Genomic DNA, 16,023 nt, shown 5'->3' with positions numbered 1-16,023 from the left:
ACAATAATAATAAATATTAAAAAAAACGAGTGTACTAAATAACAGTTAAGAGTGCTGAGTGACTATAATAATAAATATTAAATATAAACGAGTGTATTAAATAACAGTTAAAAGTATTGAGTGACAATAATAATAAATATTAAAAAAAACGAGTGTATTAAATAAAAATTCAAGTGTTGAGTGACAATAATAATAAATATTAAAAAAACGAGTGTATTAAATAAAAATTCAAGTTCTGAGTGACAATAATAATAAATATAAAAAAACGTGTGTATTAAATAACAGTTCAAGTTCTGAGTGACAATAATAATAAATATAAAAAAACGTGTGTATTAAATAACAGTTCAAGTTCTGAGTGACAATAATAATAAATATAAAAAAACGTGTGTATTAAATAACAGTTCAAGTTCTGAGTGACACACATCAATGTCCGGAAGGGCCGTTTGTTATTATAACAGGTGATCGCTCCTTATATGGTAACGGCTCTGGTCACGTGACTTCAAAATGGTGGCCGCTGTGTGTGCAGGCTGAGCATCACCGGAAGAAGAAGTGGATCAGAGACCAGAGAATCCATGACCTGAAGACGACACGGACTCCAGAGCAGCGGTGGTAAGTACCTGCTCTCTCTGCTCAGCCACCATTTTAGATGTTTCTGCTCACGGACGGGAGGCAGGAAGGGGGAGGAAGGGGGAGGGGGAGGGAGGAGCTGCTGACGTCATCATCTCTTCTGCAACATCTTCCTTCAAACGTCATAACCTCAGGCCTCTCTGGTGACGTGTCAGTGACGCGTCGATGACGTGGTTGTTGAAGATGAACCTGTGAGAAAAAAGGTGTCACACACAGGAAAGTGCATTTCCTTGTTTCTGCCACAAACACGTGACTCACGTGACGCGTTTGCATCCTCAATGTATGCACGGTTGTGACGTCATCACGGCGCCCTTCAAACCCCCATTAACACTTTTATTTTAATCAATAATTGTATTATTTTTTAATTGATTAATCTATGTTTCGTTTTCTTTCATTGTCGGAATAGAATGAATCAAATAAATGTAAACAAATAAATGAGAAGAGGACAATGAAAATTATAAGAGGCTAAATAGTAGCATAATAACAACAATAATGGTATATTATATATACATTATTTATACACATTTGAGTTACAGTATAACTCAAATATTTGCTGGTAAATGTCCTTCACATTAATCAATAACATTCAAGCTGCAGTCAAACTTAGCAATAAACCTAATAGTTGTATTTAGAAAACAAATAAAAAAATAGATATGTATGTATGTAGTTTTCTTCTTTAAAGTACCTTTTAAAATTCAAAATGTCGTCTGCTGCCGTTTGGTGTACTTGAGAGAAGTATAATAAAATAAAATACATTAAGATTCCAACATTACCTTAAAGTTCAACTAATTGTATCATCAGTGTGTGTGTGTTGTGATGTGTGACTCTATTGTATCATCAGTGTGTGTGTGTTGTGATGTGTGACTCTATTGTATCATCAGTGTGTGTGTGTTGTTGTTATGTGTGACTCTATTGTACCATCCGTGTGTGTGTGTTGTTGTGATGTGTGACTCTATTGTATTATCAGTGTGTGTGTGTGTTGTTGTGATGTGTGACTATTGTATCATCAGTGCGTGTGTTGTTGTGATGTGTGACTATCGTATCATCAGTGTGTGTGTGTTGTTGTGATGTGTGACTCTATTGTATTATCAGTGCGTGTGTTGTTGTGATGTGTGACTCTATTGTATCATCAGTGTGTGTGTTGTTGTGATGTGTGACTCTATTTTATCATCAGTGTGTGTGTTGTTGTGATGTGTGACTCTATTGTATCATCAGTGTGTGTGTTGTTTTGATGTGTGACTCTATTGTATCATCAGTGTGTGTGTGTTGTTTTGATGTGTGACTCTATTTTATCATCAGTTTGTGTGTGTTGTTTTGATGTGTGACTCTATTGTATCATCAGTGTGTGTGTGTGTTGTTTTGATGTGTGACTCTATTTTATCATCAGTTTGTGTGTGTTGTTTTGATGTGTGACTCTATTTTATCATCAGTTTGTGTGTGTTGTTTTGATGTGTGACTCTATTTTATCATCAGTTTGTGTGTGTTGTTTTGATGTGTGACTCTATTGTATCATCAGTGTGTGTGTGTGTTGTTGTGATGTGTGACTCTATTGTATCATCAGTGTGTGTTTGTACAAAACTCTCTTTTCATTGAAATATTGACATCAGAAAATGATCTTAAGCTCCGTCCACTGAAAACACTTTGTTGTTCTGGAGATTAAATCTTGTTGACAATAACCACACCCACAAATGGAGGTTTTTCACCACGCGTCATCGATCCCGGGAGTCTCCACCTCCAAGGGACTTGTTGTATAAACATAGCGGGCGTGATTACAGCTGGAGGAGGAGTGAAGCCATTATTACGTCATAATGGACTCTTGTAACCTCTTGTTCGCTCAGATTTCAGAGCAACTTTATAAAGTAATAAAGTGTAAAACATGGTCATGATGAGGAACTTACTGCGTCTTGAAGAACATTTACTACATGTCAGGAGAGTTGGATTTGATTTATTAACGTCACACTTTTTTACTTGCTATATTAGTAAGTAAGTAAGTAATTTTTATTTGTATAGCGCTTTTCTAGACCAGGGTCACAAAGCGCTTAAACAATCAAAACAATATTCAATAAAGTATATACTTTAAAGGTCAATATAACACTGATAACACAACAGGAGTTCCAGAAAATCAAGAATATATATATATATGTGTGTATATATATATATATATATATATATATATATTATATTTCCACTTATCTGTGCCACTGTAATAAAAAGGATAATAATGTAAATAGTTAACAACACTCGGCTTCTCTGGGGAAAAAGTCAAACCTCTGACTGTGAATTCTGAAAGGAAAACCATAGAAATGGATAAAAGACATGAAAATAAACAATTAAATAAAATGAGGTTATTTGAAGGCAGGGATTCTCTACTATTAAAATAAAATACCATACAAAGCAGCTTTAGAAAGACATTAATAATGACTCATTCATTCGCTGATGGTTAAGGTGATAATTCTATTTAATCACATTTATAATGAGCACTTATTTAATTATCCTTTCAAACAATCATCTAGTTTTAATATCTTCTGTTTCTGTTGGTGTGAAAACAAGTCGATGGTGTAAATACTTCATTTTAATTGAACTTACAGCACTTTAAATAGACCTTTTTATTTTATTTTCCAATCATTTAGACAAAAGAAAACAACAATGTTCAACCCTTGCTGGAGGAAACTAAAGCTGAAACTACTGAGTCTGAAATACATAAAGTAAATAACTAGAACTGCTTCTGTTTAAAACAATGAATATATATATATAATGTTGAAACACACAAAAAAAATACATTTTATTTTGTATAGGTTATTATTTTGTATTAAATGTATTAATATCCTTTTTTATTATCTTCTTTATTTTCTTGTTATTATTATGTATATAATTTTTCATGACATTAAAATGAATAAGATTAAGAATATTTTTTCATTTCACACTTGTGTTTTCATTGTTTCCTGAAATTTATGAAAAAAATAAATGAAATTCAAACAAAATAAAATAAAAAAAAATGAATAGAAATTGGAATAAAGTCATCATTCTTTTAAAAAAAGTGAAATAAAAATAATTATTTCGACGAGATCGTTGTCTTGTCGTATGTCATCGTACTAGTCCAGGTTGACTTAACAGGAGGCTCAACCATCAACATCCTGGACCTGCAGCTCTTCACTAAACACTTGTTGTTTGAGGATCATCAGCTGCTGTCGATCGTTCGTTGCTGGTGATGAACACGTGACATGATCCTCCTGCAGGTCCTCCAGGGGATGGACCTGGTGCCCGAGACCAACATGATGACGTCCGAAGGGAGCGAAGGTCGTCCAGGTAAACATCATGTCGTCACTGAACTGATCCAAGATGTTCATCAGGACTCTTTTTTTTTTTTCCCCTCGCAGCTCCGCCCACCTCGCTGCCCCTGCAGGGGGCGCCCAGCCAGAGGAAGAAGCTGTCGGCGCCACGCATCAGTCTGTCGCTGGACCAGAGCGAGGACGACCTGGTCGAGACCCCCGACGACCTGGACATCAACGTGGACGACCTGGACACCCCAGATGAAGGGGATTATCTGGATTACACGGATCATGAGATGGACCTGGACGGTGAGTCTGTCAACACCCCTCCTCAGCCCCCCCACCCTCCCCACTGATACGAGGGTCAGCACCTGAACCTTCTTAACATCCGCTCTAGTCCCTCCTCACTAACAGTTTCACGGAATAAAATGACATTTAAAATAAGGTCAAGTGCACAATATAATATATGATAAACTAGGGTTTCTCGATATATCGAAAAAATATAGATATCGCGATACTGGCACGTGTGATATACATATAGAAAACATGTGATAATTTATAATCTTTTATTGTATAAATTAACATTTCTTAAATACACACTTTGATCAATCAGTGTCACGTTCTGTAAAGTTGTCAATTTGTACTTCTATGTCTCGTTGTTGTTTACGTCTCCGTCCGTCTGTGAACTGTGCGGCGCAGCTTGATAGGCTCGGTTGCTATGGCGACGCGCTGACTTGGCTCAGTATACACACGGAAGTAATACTAACTTATGATCTAGTCAAACTCTAGTGATCCAGTCACTCGTCTCTTTCAACCTCCTTTGTTAAAGCAACATATCGTAAGAACTTTTCATCTCGTCTCAGTTGTTTTCTTATAAGATCGTGAACTTCCAAACAAACCTGTCCGTCTTCACCGTATGCTAACGAGCTAAGTTGTTAGCGTCATTTATAAAGTGTTATGTGTGCGTCTTCACCGTATGCTAACGAGCTAAGTTGTTAGCGTCATTTATAAAGTGTTATGTGTGCGTCTTCACCGTATGCTAACGAGCTAAGTTGTTAGCGTCATTTATAAAGTGTTATGTGTGCGTCTTCACCGTATGCTAACGAGCTAAGTTGTTAGCGTCATTTATAAAGTGTTATGTGTGCGTGTACAAGGATTTATTATTGATTTGGTGATATTGCGACGCGCCGGCGGCTCCTCTCTGATGTCGCTCAGTTTGGCCGGAAACCGATGCCTGAGAGACTGAACGTTATAAGTGATATTTTTCTACCATCATGTCGGCACTGAAATGCGGAAATAAACGAAAGGGAAACCTCGCATAGTTTTCATTCTCTGAACCCACAACTAAAACAACTTAAAAAAGCACATACTCATTGTGTGATGCTTTTCTTGTTTTCAGATTTGTCCATTTTTATTCAAAAACACAATTGTAAATTGAGTTACACATTTGCGAATCACGGTACAGACACATGTACATATTTAAAGGAATAATAACGTTATATTTTAAACTACAGTATGTTCTTCTGTCAAGTCGTGTCGACACCGAAGCGCGGAAATAAAAAAAAGAAAAAAACATCGCATTAATATCGATATCGCAATTCAAGACACCGATATCAAATATCGCACTTACTTCCAATATCGTGCAGCCCTAGTTAACACTGTTTGAAATAAAGCGCTGACACTGAAGTGGTCATGAATCCTCCTCACAAGACGACAAACAGCTTACAAGTGTGTTTCCGCTTCAGTCGTGTAATCAGATTCTTCCTCGTCTTCATGAGCGAGACCTTAAATCACCGGACGGCGAAACGCTTCGCTCGGGATCTCGGTCTATAAATCCACGTTCTTAGCAGGAATCGATGAAAGACTTTTTTTTTTTTTTCCTGGTGTCAGAACCCAACGCGGCCGACGGGAGCAGAACCGGCGAGTCCATCCCTACGTACGCCGCCGAGGACGAGCGTCAGGACGGGAAGCTCTGGAGGACGGTGGTGATCGGGGAGCAGGAGCATCGCATCAACATGAAGATCATCGAGCCCTACATGAGGGTCATCGCACACGGAGGTGAGGAGTTTGGATCAGAGCCGGTGGGAAAAACAATCATCACATGTTCTTCAATTATTAACACATTCCTTGGTGGAAAACTGCAGAAGTTTATTAGTGCATCAGAATATTTAATGGTTAAATCTAACATTTAAAATGATACAATCTTGTTGTTTTTTTAGGATTTCAGTTCAGTTCAGTTTATTTTAAAAGGACAATGTTTAACTATTGTTTTTTTTTTTAATAATCATATTCAATGTGTTCAAAGGTTGAATTTAATTTTATTGAACAATTTATTTCAATAGTTTTTATTTTGAAAAAGGCTACGTTAGTTTTTTTAAACAATTAATGAATAAAAAACTATAAATATATTTCCCAAATGAGTGATTGGCAAAATCTTTGATCAAGTAGCTCCATAACTTCAATATAAAATGTTGATATAATAGTGTCAGCAGACATTACCAATAGAGCACCGAGCTACTTGATCCAACTTCAAGCCAATCATGTGACGTGAAGATGATCACCTGATTGATCAATCGAGTAGCTAGGTGAGCTTTTGAAATTGTATTATACCAACATTTTTAAATTGAATTTAAAAGACTACAAATAAAATAAAATAAAAACATAATTTACTTTATTGAAAGTTTTTTTTTGTCAAATGCTTGAATTGGAAAATGTTCTAAATTATTCTTTTTTTTTACAGATATTATAATAATTCAAATATGTATTTTCTGTATTCAATATTATTTTAATTTGCATCCATTTAAATTCAATATAAAATGTGTGAGCAGACATTACCTATAGAGCCCCGAGCTGCTGGTTCCAACTTCAAGCCAATCATGTGACGCGAAGATGATCACCTGATTGATCAATCCTAGTACCTCTGTACTCTTACAAGAATTATAAAATATGGAACTTAAAAAATGTGTTTAAGAGTTATTGGAATTAGAATATCAAACTCTTTGTGTAAAAAATAAATAAAGAAAATATTCACAATTTTAATGATATGATTAATATAAATCAAATTCAATCTTTAATTATACAAATTATAGAATTTAAATATGAATAATAATAATAATAATTGAATGCTTAAAAAGGCATTTCAATAAAAAATAAATAAAAGCTCCGACATTTAAAATGTAAAGTTTGACCATTTTATATTCTTATGGCACTGATTTACTTCCGTAGAAACTAATCTCCTTCTCTGTATCTTCATAAGACGTCTTTGTTCAACATTAAATCAAAAATGAAGTCGAGATCTTCTTCCTCTCGTGGTCCAGGCAAGAGTTTAGATCCTCAGTCACCAGAATCTGCCTCGGTGTCAGAGAAACTCTCTGACGGACCATCGGTCCTCGGTGGGTGTTTAACAAGAGTGATGGAGGCGGATTCTTTTATTAAAATATGGAAGACTAATATGCCGCCTCAGCAGGTCTGAGAGTATGACTTTTTATAAGTTCAGCGCGAACGAGCGTCCGGGGAAACAAAATGGGGGAAAGTCCCGTTAAAGATGCAGCCGCCGAGGCTTTTATTTAATTCGGATGAACATTCAACTTCTTTGACACTTTAATATTTTCTGGCTAAAGTTTTCTCTTTAACTCGTCTATGGGAGGATTGTGTGATGAAAGTTTTTGATATTTATTTGAGCGCGATCCAGGAAAGAGATTAGAGATGGTTATCGAATAAAGATAATCACATCAAATGCTATCAATTATGCAATACTGTACCCCTGGTGACCCCCAGACAACCCAGCTCTGTTTTACGCATTCAATGGATTTTGGAACAAATGCATGGAAATTAAAAATTTTGGCCGAAACCAAAGTGAAAACTGGTGATATCGCGACGCGCCGGCGGCTCCTCTCTGATGTTGCTCAGTTTGGCGGGAAACCGATGCGAAGTCCTACGAGACCGAGCGTTATAAGTGGAAGCGTGGAAATAAATGAAAGGGAAATATCGCATCGTTTTCCTTCTCTAAACCTCTAAACTAAAACACACAACTTTAAAAACACATACTCATTGTATGATGCTCGTCTTGTTTTTAGATTTGTCCATTTTTGTCCAAAGACACAATTGTAAATTGAGTTACACATTTGCGAATCACGGTACAGACGCATGTACATATTTAAAAGAATAATAACTTCATATTTTTGACTACAGTATGTTCTTGTGTCAAGCACTGTGTGAAAGGTTCTATTTAAATAAAGATTTATGGTTATTATTATTTATTAAGTAAGTCAGTAATGATGAGGTTGTAACAATGTACAGATGTAACCATCAGTTTTCCAAAACTCATCGTATTCAGAACTGAAGTTTTCCTCTGATGTATTGACACGTTGTTGAGATCAAGATCCTTTGTTGGAGTCACATTGTGCAGTTAAAAATGGATTTGTAAAATGATGGGATTCCAAAAAAAATATGGTTAAACTACTGTACAAACTATGCATGTCCACTTATATGGACAGATTTTATGTAACAGTTGCAACGTGGTCCGTCACCATATCGCGCTTCACCTTCTGAGGTTACAAAGTAATTTAATTGAACAGCAGACTCAACCACAGAACTTAGTGGGAGGCCTTTAATATCACACACACCTTACTTATGGTGCCTACAAACACGTGAACTCCCATGATGCCTTTTTTACAAACTGGTGCATTTAGTGACGGCTGATCGGTCGCTACAATAATATATTTTATACATTTTTAGTCTGTGGCTCTGTCAAAGAGTCATGGACAGCTGTGGATGCTTGGCTGGGCGGCAAAGCATTGTGGGAGCTGTTCAGGTCAGCATTACTGAAAGGGTGTTGAGAGGCAAAGAACCTGGCAATGTTGAATTTGTTCAAGTTCAAATGAATGTTAATAAAACAAAATTCATTTAAATTAGTAAAAACTAAAATGGTCATATTTCACAGATTTCATATAATGCAGGTTCTTCTTTAATTTTCTTTTAGCTGCGGACGATGTAATGACTGCTGCCATCTAGTGGCCGGAAGTTTAATTGCGACACAAAAATGAACAAAGTCGTGATGCCTTTTTTACAAACCGGTGCATTAAGTGACGGCTGATCGGTCGCTACAATAATATATATATTTAAATTTTTAGTCTTTTTCTCTGTCAAACAGTCATGGACAGCTGAGGATGGTTGGCTGGGCGGCAAAGCATTGTGGTAAATGTTCAGGTCAGCATTACTGAAAGGGTGTTGAGAGGCATAGAACCTTGCAATTTTGAATTTGTTCAAGTTCAAATGAATGTTAATACATCTTTTTTCATTTAAATTAGTAAAAAATAAAATGGTAATATTTCGCAGATTTCATATAATGCAGGTTCTTCTTTAATTTTCTTTTAGCTGCAGAGGACGTAATGACTGCTGCCATCTAGTGGCCGGAAGTTTAATTGCGACGCAAAAATGAACAAAGTCATGATGCCTTTTTTACAAACCAGTGCATTAAGTGACTGCTGATCGGTCGCTACAACAATATATTTTATACATTTTTAGTCTGTTTCTCTGTCAAAGAGTCATGGACAGCTGTGGATGGTTGGCTGGGCGGCAAAGCATTGTGGTAAATGTTCAGGTCAGCATTACTGAAAGGGTGTTGAGAGGCATAGAACCTGGCAATGTTGAATTTGTTCAAGTTCAAATGAATGTTAATACTTTTTTTTCATATAATGTAGGTTCTTCTTTAATTTTCTTTTAGCTGCAGAGGACGTAATGACTGCTGCCATCTAGTGGCCGGAAGTTTAATTGCGACACAAAAATGAACAAAGTCATGATGCCTTTTTTACAAACCGGTGCATTAAGTGACGGCTGATCGGTCGCTACAATAATATATTTTATACATGTTACGTCTGTTTCTCTGTCAAAGAGTCATGGACAGCTGAGGATGGTTGGCTGGGCGGCAAAGCATTGTGGTAGATGTTCAGGTCAGCATTACTGAAAGGGTGTTGAGAGGCATAGAACCTTGCAATGTTGAATTTGTTCAAGTTCAAATGGATGTTAATAAAACAAAATTCATTTAAATTAGTAAAAACTAAAATGGTCATATTTCGCAGATTTCATATAATGCAGTTTATTTTTTCTTTAGCTGCGGAGGACGTAATGACTGCTGCCATCTAGTGGCCGGAAGTTTAATTGCGACACAAAAATGAACAAAGTCATGATGCCTTTTTTACAAACCAGTGCATTAAGTGACTGCTGATCGGTCGCTACAATAATATATTTTATACATTTTTAGTCTGTTTCTCTGTCAAAGAGTCATGGACAGCTGTGGATGGTTGGCTGGGCGGCAAAGCAGTGTGGTAGATGTTCAGGTCAGCATTACTGAAAGGGTGTTGAGAGGCAAAGAACCTGGCAATGTTGAATTTGTTCAAGTTCAAATGAATGTTAATACTTTTTTTTCATATAATGTAGGTTCTTCTTTAATTTTCTTTTAGCTGCAGAGGACGTAATGACTGCTGCCATCTAGTGGCCGGAAGTTTAATTGCGACACAAAAATGAACAAAGTCATGATGCCTTTTTTACAAACCGGTGCATTAAGTGACGGCTGATCGGTCGCTACAATAATATATATATTTAAATTTTTAGTCTTTTTCTCTGTCAAAGAGTCATGGACAGCTGAGGATGGTTGGCTGGGCGGCAAAGCATTGTGGTAAATGTTCAGGTCAGCATTACTGAAAGGGTGTTGAGAGGCAAATAACCTGGCAATGTTGAATTTGTTCAAGTTCAAATGAATGTTCATACTTTTTTTTCATATAATGTAGGTTCTTCTTTAATTTTCTTTTAGCTGCGGAGGATGTAATGACTGCTGCCATCTAGTGGCCGGAAGTTTAATTGCGACACAAAAATTAACAAAGTCATGATGCCTTTTTTACAAACCGGTGCATTAAGTGACGGCTGATTGGTCGCTACAATAATATATATTATACATGTTACGTCTGTTTCTCTGTCAAAGAGTCATGGACAGCTGAGGATGGTTGGCTGGGCGGCAAAGCATTGTGGGAGCTGTTCAGGTCAGCATTACTGAAAGGGTGTTGAGAGGCATAGAACCTGGCAATGTTGAATTTGTTCAAGTTCAAATGAATGTTAATAAAACAAAATTCATTTAAATTAGTAAAAACTAAAATGGTCATATTTCGCAGATTTCATATAATGCAGGTTGTTTTTTCTTTAGCTGCGGAGGACGTAATGACTGCTGCCATCTAGTGGCCGGAAGTTTAATTGCGACACAAAAATGAACAAAGTCATGTTGCCTTTTTTACAAACCAGTGCATTAAGTGACGGCTGATCGGTCGCTACAATAATATATTTTATACATTTTTAGTCTGTTTTTCTGTCAAAGAGTCATGGACAGCTGTGGATGCTTGGCTGGGCGGCAAAGCATTGTGGGAGCTGTTCATAATGGGACGTACTTGAAGCTGGTGAATAGACCTATAGATGTACGCAGTGTAACGGTGATAAAATGGCTAATGGACGCATCTTTAAAAGTAGGAAACAGGTTGTAAACAAATGAACGCGTGGAAATACCATCTCGGTGACAAACAAAGACGACCTCGGAGAGAAGGTTTGTGTTCAAACTGTCACTCAAACGGCGGAAGAATCCGCAGAGCTATATTTAGCCGGCGTCACTCTGCCAGCCTCGTGCTTCGACTGAAGGTCTGACGGCTTCTATCGCCGACGTCGAAGCAACGCCACGATAGTTCCTGTGACTGCAGAAGGAAAATTGCAACGGCGGCTCCGGTCGACTCCGGAGGATTGAAGATGGCGTCGAAGCTAATCTCGGCGTCGCTTCCGTCCAAGTTTTTACGAGGATCTCACCTGTGATTTGTTGCCAATCTGTGGCTGCGTTCAAACGGATGAAGCATCGTTTCCATGAGAGCCAGAGTCTCGCTCGTGTTGCTCCCTCCTGCTCATCTGAGAGTTATCGGCTCAAATCAATCCCACTACCACTGCACTTTGGTGACCTCTGACCCCCGTCCTCGCCCCCCCCGGGACTGCATGCACTTCGGTGCATCACTCGGTAATAGTCTTTCACTGATCGTCACGAACCCTGATGACGAATAGATTCGGGATATTTAAGAGGCGTTGATGACTCTTTTTTAATCTCATTGAATTTGATCGTAGCTTCCAGTCCAAGCAGACACTTGTTCTTGAAGTTCACAAAAGATTTGATGTAAAAAAGTCTCTTGCAGTGATAAGAAAAAGTAACTTTGACATTACACATAGAAAAATATTGTTTCTCTGGTAGGTGTGTAGTTAAAATATTGTAGTATTGTCGAGTACTTGACTCTGGTGTTGTGATAGTGTAGTAACAAGTATATATGTGTAGTATTGTCCAGTACTTGACTCTGGGGTTGTGATAGTGTAGTAACAAGTATATATGTGTAGTATTGTCGAGTACTTGACTCTGGTGTTGTGATAGTGTAGTAACAAGTATATATGTGTAGTATTGTCCAGTACTTGACTCTGGTGTTGTGATAGTGTAGTACAAGTATATATGTGTAGTATTGTCCAGTACTTGCCTCTGGTGTTTTGATAGTGTAGTAACAAGTATATATGTGTAGTATTGTCCAGTACTTGACTCTGGTGTTGTGATAGTGTAGTAACAAGTATACATGTGTAGTATTGTCCAGTACTTGACTCTGGTGTTGTGATAGTGTAGTAACAAGTATATATGTGTAGTATTGTCCAGTACTTGACTCTGGTGTTGTGATAGTGTAGTACAAGTATATATGTGTAGTATTGTCCAGTACTTGCCTCTGGTGTTGTGATAGTTTAGTAACAAGTATATACTGTATGTGTAGTATTGTCCAGTACTTGCCTCTGGTGTTGTGATAGTGTAGTAACAAGGATATATGTGTAGTATTGTCGAGTACTTGACTCTGGTGTTGTGACAGTGTAGTACAAGTATATATGTGTAGTATTGTCGAGTACTTGACTCTGGTGTTGTGATAGTGTAGTACAAGTATATATTGTAGTATTGTCGAGTACTTGACTCTGGTGTTGTGATAGTGTAGTAACAAGTATACATGTGTAGTATTGTCGAGTACTTGACTCTGGTGTTGTGATAGTGTAGTAACAAGTATACATGTGTAGTATTGTCCAGTACTTGACTCTGGTGTTGTGATAGTGTAGTACAAGTATATATTGTAGTATTGTCCAGTACTTGACTCTGGTGTTGTGATAGTGTAGTAACAAGTATATATGTGTAGTATTGTCCAGTACTTGACTCTGGTGTTGTGATAGTGTAGTAACAAGTATATATGTGTAGTATTGTCCAGTACTTGACTCTGGTGTTGTGATAGTGTAGTACAAGTATATATGTGTAGTATTGTCCAGTACTTGCCTCTGGTGTTGTGATAGTTTAGTAACAAGTATATACTGTATGTGTAGTATTGTCTAGTACTTGCCTCTGGTGTTGTGATAGTGTAGTAACAAGGATATATGTGTAGTATTGTCGAGTACTTGACTCTGGTGTTGTGACAGTGTAGTACAAGTATATATGTGTAGTATTGTCGAGTACTTGACTCTGGTGTTGTGATAGTGTAGTACAAGTATATATTGTAGTATTGTCGAGTACTTGACTCTGGTGTTGTGATAGTGTAGTAACAAGTATACATGTGTAGTATTGTCCAGTACTTGACTCTGGTGTTGTGATAGTGTAGTACAAGTATATATTGTAGTATTGTCCAGTACTTGACTCTGGTGTTGTGATAGTGTAGTAACAAGTATACATGTGTAGTATTGTCCAGTACTTGACTCTGGTGTTGTGATAGTGTAGTACAAGTATATATTGTAGTATTGTCCAGTACTTGACTCTGGTGTTGTGATAGTGTAGTAACAAGTATATATGTGTAGTATTGTCCAGTACTTGACTCTGGTGTTGTGATAGTGTAGTAACAAGTATATATGTGTAGTATTGTCCAGTACTTGACTCTGGTGTTGTGATAGTGTAGTACAAGTATATATGTGTAGTATTGTCCAGTACTTGCCTCTGGTGTTGTGATAGTTTAGTAACAAGTATATACTGTATGTGTAGTATTGTCTAGTACTTGCCTCTGGTGTTGTGATAGTGTAGTAACAAGGATATATGTGTAGTATTGTCGAGTACTTGACTCTGGTGTTGTGACAGTGTAGTACAAGTATATATGTGTAGTATTGTCGAGTACTTGACTCTGGTGTTGTGATAGTGTAGTACAAGTATATATTGTAGTATTGTCGAGTACTTGACTCTGGTGTTGTGATAGTGTAGTAACAAGTATACATGTGTAGTATTGTCGAGTACTTGACTCTGGTGTTGTGATAGTGTAGTAACAAGTATACATGTGTAGTATTGTCCAGTACTTGACTCTGGTGTTGTGATAGTGTAGTACAAGTATATATTGTAGTATTGTCCAGTACTTGACTCTGGTGTTGTGATAGTGTAGTAACAAGTATATATGTGTAGTATTGTCCAGTACTTGACTCTGGTGTTGTGATAGTGTAGTAACAAGTATATATGTGTAGTATTGTCCAGTACTTGACTCTGGTGTTGTGATAGTGTAGTATCAAGTATATATGTGTAGTATTGTCCAGTACTTGACTCTGGTGTTGTAGTATTTACAGACTACATGACTCTTGACGAAGTCGTAACTGCTTTCATTTTTTTTCAAACCAAAATATGTGCAAATATCAGATCAATATTTATCGACTCACCTCCCTCTTGAATGATCTGATTAAATGCCAGGTCTACAAAAAGATCGTCTGCGACTATCGTATCACATTTGAATAACTTTTTTATTATTATTATTATAAAAACAAGCCTATAATTACTGCACATTTTTATATGGATTGCATGACACAAGTGATAAAAACGGGTGATTAGAAAAAACATTATTTGGTCGTAATCATCACTGTGTGGAATGAAAAACACAAGTTTGTGAACAATGTAATCTCCACTCATGTAACTGCAAACATGTGTGATAATTATTGATCAATGTTGATCGAGCCTCTTAATGAATGAATGAATGTATTGACAAACACTCTCACTACATAAGGCCACAGTAACCTTGAGCAAGTCAAGGAAAATACTTTCTTTAAAATAGATATTGTTAGTAGCACAGTCACATAAGTATTTGTCTGATTTTTTTTATTTATTTATTTTCTAGGTTACTACGACAACGGTGCCAAGGCCATCATAGTGTTCGCAGCCTGTTTCCTGCCCGACAGCGACCGAGAAGACTATCATGACATCATGGAGAACCTCTTCCTGTGAGTAACTCAAACTGGTTTAGGGATTCTTAGAGGTCAACTCATGACAAACTTCAACTCTCCTGACATGTAGTAAATGTTCTTCAAGACGCAGTAAGTTCCTCATCATGACCATGTTTTACACTTTATTACTTTATAAAGTTGCTCTGAAATCTGGACGAACGAGAGGTTACGAGAGTCCATTATGACGTAATAATGGCTTCACTCCTCCTCCAGCTGTGATCACGCTTTGTTTATACAATATACAAATCCCTTTGAGGTGGAGACTTCTGGGAATGATGATGCGCGCTGACAAACCTCCATGATTGAGCAATCACAGCAGAGTGGGTGTGGTTATGGTCAACAAGATTTCATCTCCAGAAAAACCAATTGTTTTCAGTGGGCGGAGCTTAAGATCATTTTCTAATGTCAATATTTCAATGAAAATAGAGTACAAACACACATGTCACATTGTGAGTCACACATCTCAACAACACACACACACTGATGATAAAATAGAGTCACACATCACAACAACACACACACACTGATGATAAAATAGAGTCACACATCACAACAACACACACACACACTGATGATACAATAGAGTCACACATCACAACAACACACACACACTGATGATACAATAGAGTCACACATCACAACAACACACACACACTGATGATAAAATAGAGTCACACATCACAACAACACACACACACTGATGATACAATAGAGTCACACATCACAACAACACACACACACTGATGATACAATAGAGTCACACATCACAACAACACAAACACACTGATGATACAATAGAGTCACACATCACAACAACACACACACACTGATGATACAATAGAGTCACACA

The 16,023-nt window shown here is 37.1% G+C and overlaps 1 protein-coding gene across 2 annotated transcripts in view; it reads left to right on the top strand.

Moving 5' to 3' along the window:
- Positions 1-505: 505 nt before the first annotated feature.
- Positions 506-16,023, top strand: part of prune2 (prune homolog 2 with BCH domain) — a 28,074-nt gene continuing 12,556 nt past the window's right edge. Inside the window, exons 1-5 of one of the 2 annotated variants that reach the window (XM_087790579.1) lie at positions 506-609; positions 3,864-3,933; positions 4,005-4,205; positions 5,787-5,954; positions 15,068-15,170. In XM_087790579.1, the coding sequence (XP_087646705.1) occupies positions 3,876-3,933; positions 4,005-4,205; positions 5,787-5,954; positions 15,068-15,170 (530 nt within the window). In that variant the 5' untranslated portion in view covers positions 506-609; positions 3,864-3,875. Of the gene's footprint in view, positions 610-3,833; positions 3,934-4,004; positions 4,206-5,786; positions 5,955-15,067; positions 15,171-16,023 lie in introns of those variants that run through there. The other variant, XM_087790578.1, reaches the window with a different exon arrangement.

Source organism: Callionymus lyra, chromosome 5, assembly GCF_982586985.1.
Source record: "Callionymus lyra chromosome 5, fCalLyr1.hap1.1, whole genome shotgun sequence".
Classification (NCBI taxonomy): domain Eukaryota; kingdom Metazoa; phylum Chordata; class Actinopteri; order Syngnathiformes; family Callionymidae; genus Callionymus; species Callionymus lyra.
Note: the sequence above shows the minus strand (reverse complement) of the source record. Positions and strands in the feature narration are given on the sequence as shown.